Source organism: Anopheles coluzzii, chromosome 3 (genome assembly GCF_943734685.1).
Source record: "Anopheles coluzzii chromosome 3, AcolN3, whole genome shotgun sequence".
NCBI lineage: Eukaryota > Metazoa > Arthropoda > Insecta > Diptera > Culicidae > Anopheles > Anopheles coluzzii.
Window position 1 is genome coordinate 60719892 of NC_064671.1, and position 6903 is coordinate 60726794.

At 42.5% G+C, this 6903-nt stretch overlaps 1 protein-coding gene across 1 annotated transcript; it reads left to right on the forward strand.

Annotated features, from left to right (window-relative positions):
• Positions 1-35: 35 nt before the first annotated feature.
• LOC120959898 (neuronal acetylcholine receptor subunit alpha-2) lies at positions 36-4429 on the forward strand. The gene is made up of 7 exons (XM_040383645.2): positions 36-2090; positions 2192-2389; positions 2458-3266; positions 3339-3507; positions 3633-3773; positions 3846-4012; positions 4089-4429. Exons 1-7 carry the CDS (start codon positions 1991-1993, stop codon positions 4203-4205), a joined length of 1701 nt encoding a protein of 566 aa, XP_040239579.2. The 5' UTR covers positions 36-1990; the 3' UTR covers positions 4206-4429.
• The last annotated feature ends 2474 nt before the right edge of the window (positions 4430-6903 follow it).

Sequence of the window (6903 nt, forward strand, 5' to 3'; positions counted from 1 at the left end):
ATTGTAAGCTGTTGAGAATTATGTTAATTTAATATCCTGGCTAGACTAGTGAGGATGGTTAGAAAGATAAAGGCGCCTTTATATATTGGCAGATGAAGGTGGATGGAAGACTCTTTAGCCCTCTTGCTTTCTACCAATGGTCTGTGCAAGAGGGACGAAATAGTATGTTATCTTTTCATATTTAAGCTAGAGAGGATCATCCGTGGTAGAGACTTCAGGAAAAAATCTTCTGCAAATGACTTAAGATCCTATCACATATCCCTCTTGGAAGACCTCATATTCCTCTGAGACATGGACAATGTCCAAATCTGCCATAACCCTCTTTGCCGCGTTTTAGTGGAGAATGTTGAGTGGTGAGAACTATGTATGGCCCAGTTTGCGTGGAAGGACAATGGAGGAGCCAATACAACGACGAGCTATAAAAGATGTTCGACGACCTCACAGCGCAGCGTATCAAGCCTAGAACCCATAGTAACTTATTACCTTAAAAGCACAGCGTAGGTAAAGATCAACGAAAACATCCAGCTACGTTCTTTGGCAACAATAGTTGAAACCTTTTTTCTTTTCACAAAACACTGAAAGTTGATTGGCATTGGCATGTAATGGTGTTTGGCACACTCCAATACAATGTGTAAATTGCACCTCATGTCAATAACTTTTAATTTGGTGAAAAAAACATCTTTTGAGCATAAATAAAATCATCTTCGACCATGGCAAGTCAGATTCGTTTGAACTGGCAGGATAGGACTATAGGACCCTTCTTACTTTAATCAAGTTATCATTTAAAGAGTTTAGTTATGTTCCCCTACCCAAGGTAAGGCTTCTAAACTACAACGTTTCCTGTAAGGGAGATGGGTTTCTATCACCGCCCGGGACGATCTAGTGACGAATCGTCCGCTTCGAAACAGTATACACCTCAATTGTGCCTTTTTCAACAAAACCATGATCCTCCTTAACGACGCAAAACTAAACCTACTACAGGCCTAATTTTAAGTGGCAAGATGGCATGGAGGCTTCCGCCATTAAGGCCAGAATAACGGATTGGTAGACGAAGGCGCGAGACCGTGTGCGGTTTTATATATTCCTGCAGCAGGCCAAGACCACAACGCCGGATAAGTATTCGTTGGTAGGCGGCTCTCTTGTGTATCTGAATTTAACCTGAGGGCCAAGCAGGCGGCAATGAGCCAAGGAATGCTAATAAACGAAGCAAATGCCAAATTGGTGCTACTAAAAAAATATGATCTACGATCTACTAAAAAAATATGCAATCTACGGTAACGTACGTATAGGTGATTGCATTCTTGAAATGGTCCAGGAACTTTGCCTGTTCCTGGCCAATAGCTTCTAAAATTAATCTCCAAAGTAATGCGGAAGTTGAGTTGGGCTGGTTGCCGATAATAGCGAACCATTCAATCTCAAAGAATCTTTCCCAGCTTCAGCGAATCGTAATTGATCGTACTTTTATACCAGCAGTACTCTTAAAGACTACCTATGTTCCTCTTCCTATGTTGATCGATCTTAAATTTGAATTCCCACACTCAAAGGCTTACTTTCTCTTCTACAGAAATTCGATTATCTAAAGTCATATGTTTTTACCGTCATATGCTATCCATAAGGACTGTCCAAGCTATCCATAAGGACAAGTGAAAATTGTCCAAGCGTCTTTTTGGTGAGATATAATGCAATCTTCACGAAAGCAACGAATGTCAAAAACATCCGCTGGTTTCTCCCCCTATATGTTTTAAGCTTATTTCTCTTTTCTTTCGACGTACCACTATGCGCCCAGAACGTTCTTATCACACATCATAAGCTACCAATGGGTGCAGCAATGTGGTTCAACGTCTTAACTCGGTTAGTTTATAAGAAGCCGCTGCCCTAGCAGCCCTGTGCGGAGCGAGCAATTTATTTTCTAAAGATTGCCATTGTATTTGGAGAAAAAACCGTTGCTTTTATCTTAGTTGTTCGTGCATTGGGATTCTTTTCGAGTTAAATGAGTCCGTTAAGTGTTACCGTGCAGGGTGTTGTCCTCCTGTTAGTGCTTGTTATTGAGTGCCACGCCGACACGACACGGTACAATGTTAGCTTTGATGGTAAGTGGCGACTGCGAATATCACCTCCCAGCATCGCTTCAAGCTTCAATATGCTAATAAGCTGCTTATCACCTACATCCCGGCCGACCACAACTGCATAGAATTGCACAGATGCAAGCAGCACAACGCTATCAATGGGTACAACTATCGGGCGTTCTTCAAGCTGCACGAGCTAGACCATCATAATCCAGCTAACGCTGATCTGATCGTCGATCTGCTGGTGTACGTGCTGGCTGCCCGCGACGGTCACATCCTGCTATCGGAACAGAACAAAACGGCACCGACTGCATTGGAAATAGGTAACCAGCATGATCACCAGCGATCTTCGGGTTTAATCATGTGGTGTTTCTTTACTTCCTTTATTTAGTGCTCGGCGGCGGTGGCAACACATTTTCACAGATACGCTTCGGACAGAAGGGTTCGCCGTTGCGCACGAAGGCGAGTGCTGGACTGCTGTCACCGATTGATCCACTTCCGGTGCGGGTACGTATCAACACCGAAGGACAGGTCAGGGTGTATGCAGGCAATCTTACCGGTGAACCGTTCATGGAAACGATGATGCCCAAGAAGAACGCCAGCGAGCTGAGATACGTCAGCTTTACCACGTGGGGCACGGCATTAGCGAAATGGTTCTACGATTGTCCACTGCCGGCGAATAGTACCAACGGTACGGCGTTGATCGACGGGAACGAGCTGGAGCAAGAGTTCGATGGTAAGCAGCGGTTGTTGGACCATCTGCTGGGTGTCCCACGGTGGATCGACCCACCGGTGAACTTTAGCGGGGTGCAGATATCCCAAATGTACATACAGGGGTTCGTTTACGATCAGACGACTAATCTGGTGGAGCTGTCGGGTGCGATGGGGCTGTCCTGGAAGGATCCCAGGTACCGCTGGAACGCATCCGACTTCGACAATACGACTGTCGTTGGTGACGTTTGCCACCTGATATGGACACCATCGTTTCAGTCGGCTAGTCTGTTCACCGGAACATTCTCGCTGTGTTACCTCTCGAACGAAGGTACGGTAATAGTGGAGATGGATGAGTTCTCGTGGGCGAATTTCTGTACGCTTTCGGACAGCTACCGGTGGCCGTACGATACCAACGCGTGCCATCTACAACTGCTGACGGCCAGTCACGAACGTCACGTACCTATGCATTTAGCCATTAGATCGGTGGTAAGTTCATTGTTTAATTCAGAGTTTTCTCAGCTGTGTATCTAATCAGTTTCATCGCAATGATTGTGGTAGCAATTTGACCCAGAGTATGAGCAATCGGAATGGTCGGTAAAGACTATCGGCAAACATGAGTACGAGCAAACCGTTACCCCATATGGACAGCAACCAATGCTCCAGCTACACATTGAAATGATGCGGAAAAGTGATATACATTCGGTTTCGATTTATCCGTCATATTTCGGTGAGTGTGATTTAGTTACATTTTTGTAACCAACACTTATTGATAAAGATAGGACTCTGTTGGGTTTTTGAAACTATTTCTAGTGTGTAGTATGAATTAACACAAAGTTTTGTTTCTAATTGTAGTTGCTAACTTGCTGATCTCTATTTCCTTCCTCTCTGATGGACGATCGCGACTGTTGCTAAACTCGCTTGGGCTAATCGTGCTACTAAACACATTTTTAAGCCTTTCCGTCATTGTGCCTCGTGCTGGAGTGCCGAAAATATGTACCATCCTAATCATCCGATAATTTGCAGAACGTATTTTTCACTAAATTCAATTTTTTCCCTATATTTTAGACCTCTTCTTCGAGTGGTCGCTCGTTTTCTACACAATCTCGTCGATATTTTTTGCGATAGAATTGTGGTTGAAACGAACACGCACCAACATACCACCCGGTTCCTGGATCGGACGAGTGATCAGCTTTCCGGCACTTCGATTTGCACTTGCGATGGACCAACGGAGTGTAAGTTCTACTCATCTGATCATCTCATTTGACCAGTGTGCCGGTATTATTTTCGTTCAATTTCGTTCCCTTGCAGAACTACAACACGCTGGAGCACAAAAATGTTCGATGGGACGAAGTTACGTGCATTCTGAACCGAATTATGATGCTCGTTGTGGTGATCGTGTTTGCTATCGGATTTAGTAAACCATGAAGCATGATGTAGGGACGGTCAATTGTATTCTCTCTTGCCATCGTACTCGCTATACGGTTCAAAGAATGATATTCTAGACACTGATTTTCAAAGCATCAACTTCACATCATTGCCGCAGTTGCCATAAAACGTTCAGTGATCTACGATCGGCAATTGATGGATTAGAAGGAATGCGTAGCAAACAATTGTAGAATAAATAGAGCAAACTTTTATTTAAAACTTCATGTATTTGAATTGTTTCCTGTTATAGAAAAGTGAGCGCTCACAACAATATTTTCACGATTCTCATAACTCTTTGATTGTTTCATCTAAAAATCAATATCATAAATTGTAGTTACCGTAAGTAAGGATGGTTTGCTGTTGAAATGTTTAACAATGGATGATATAGATCACTTTACCATACATGTTGGGAAAACTGAGCGCAGCACCGCTACTCAACCCTGTCGCCACGTGACAAGGGCTTGACGTACGCGTTCGGCTAAGCTCGGCGCTGCTCGACTAAGTTCGGGAATGAAGGGCTCGGGATCGGTCTCTTCATCTTTTATCCGCCGACCCGGACGGACGTAGCGCGTGCTCGTCCCGTTTTATCTTGTACAGTGCGTGTCTTGTAAACGCGTCTATTTTATGTAATATGTAATTTGTAAAATAAATAAGTAATAAGTTGCAAACCATAAAAATACATGAGTTTTGTTTATCCTATAAGTCGACTGCTAACTGTCTCCATTGTTGTGTTTCATATTTGTTTAATTCAAAAATACGACAAAACATTAAAGCATTGACATTATTACACTACTTTTTTAGCTATTGCTATTTTTCATATCAAAAACTTAATTATTTATCCCGATTTAAATGTAGCTTTTGTTTCCTAATTTATACGATTTCTGTAAAACGTTCAATATCGCAAAGCACCAATCTGCCTCCTATACTGTTTTTGCGGTACTACTTATCAGACAGAATACCGAAAGCCCTGTTTGCGGAGTTTAATGATTCTTTAATTCTTGCAAATTGTACCGTTGTCTGTCGTGAATATGGGATACCCAATACCACAATCCAAATCACCAGACAATCAATAACTAATGCAAAAAAACAGCTTTATTGAATATAACAAACGTTTTTGTCGATCCTCAAGCAAGCTGCACATGATTATGACGTCAGCATGTCATCTAAAATGGCAAACCACCTCAAATCACAACATCATTTTATTTTCCATAGTTCCCTTGCATTATTGAGACCTGATCGAACCTTGCTCCCGGTATATTAACATCATGTTCAATTCAATGCCTGGATGAATGAGATGATGGGGGGAAAAATCCCGAATCATGTACGTCATGCGATGTGCTAGGCGCATCGTGACTTGGGAATGGAGGTTTTGTAAAATCATCCTCCTGTAATCCCTGTTATTTTAAAAACAGGGCAGAAGGTTAAAATTGTATTTTTTTTGTTTAGTCAGAGCAATAGTTCCTGGTTGATGGTTTTTGTTCTTACCCTATCAGACATTGCAAATAGTTCTATTAAAAAGAGTAAAGAAACCTATTACCGTGCTTGCAATGTGATCAACACAATTTAGCTAGGAGAACATGTGTTTGACTACCGGCACGGGATCGCATGCGAGGAAACCTCAGTTCCGGCCACATCGAACGTCAAGCACATCGATCGTCGGTATAATGGACCGTTATTAAATGACGAGCATGTCTCATGCGGCTCGCACATCGTCCAGCACAGGACGCATCGGGATTACGGTAATAAAGTGAAACGAAATTGATAACAGCCCGCGACCATGCGACCATGATCACGCACTGTAGAAGGCAGTGAGGAAGGCTGTAAGACGCTATGCTGGTGAACCGGTTTTGAGCATCTTCGACTAGAGGACAATCTAGATGCTGTAAACGAAAGCGAGATGCATCTCGTGCGCTGTACGGTGGGTCCAGAGACGAATAACCCACTGCGGTGCGCCGTGTTCCGTAGGCAGGGAAAGTGTTAGCACGAAAACCTGTCCTGTACTATGGCGGCTGAAGTATCGGACCTTCACTGAAGGCCGTTTGGAGTGTATGCCTGGGTACATACATAAAAAAAAACAATGTTTTGATTGAAGGTTTTTAAAAATGACCATGAGCGCATTTGCTTGCTATAACATGCACCTGCTGACATTTAAAGGAAGAATTTTAATACTTTTATGCACTACACTGCTTTTTTAAATGAAATGCATTCAATACGATACGACAATATGAGAATTGCATAATTGCATACTGCCTTTCGTTTTCCGCATACCAAAAACATAAAAAAATCCTCCCTGAATGCAGAAGCACCCTAGCACAGATCATGGGGACAGTATGCTGATGAAAGGTACTTTTCCATTTTTCCGCTTCGTTTGTCACAAACAGTTGGGTTGTGGTGCTTTTTTCAATTTGTTTGATGTTACCGGTAGATGAGACCAGTTATTCGATCTCTAGGAACTGGAAAAAAACCCGTCACTGTGGAACTGTACATAGGAACACTCTCAGGTTCATTTTTAGGGACTGTGGAATATTTCTGCTACAGATTTGCAATGTGCTATGAAAGTATGTAGTTTTTAGCTGTAAAATTATTATTTGTGTATTATAATCATTAAAGCCGTAGGGGTTTTTTCACTTTCAATGAAAGTGTTTTGAAAATGATCATGAGCCACATTTTGAACCCGTCACGAATTCGAACACCTAAT

Excerpts from the sequence above, each read along its gene's own strand:
- LOC120959898 (XM_040383645.2), top strand. The coding sequence starts at position 1,991 with ATGAGTCCGTTAAGTGTTACCGTGCAGGGTGTTGTCCTCCTGTTAGTG. Across the intron at positions 2,390-2,457 it reads ACCGACTGCATTGGAAATAG|TGCTCGGCGGCGGTGGCAAC; the intron begins GTAACCAGCATG and ends TCCTTTATTTAG. Across the intron at positions 4,013-4,088 it reads TTGCGATGGACCAACGGAGT|AACTACAACACGCTGGAGCA; the intron begins GTAAGTTCTACT and ends GTTCCCTTGCAG.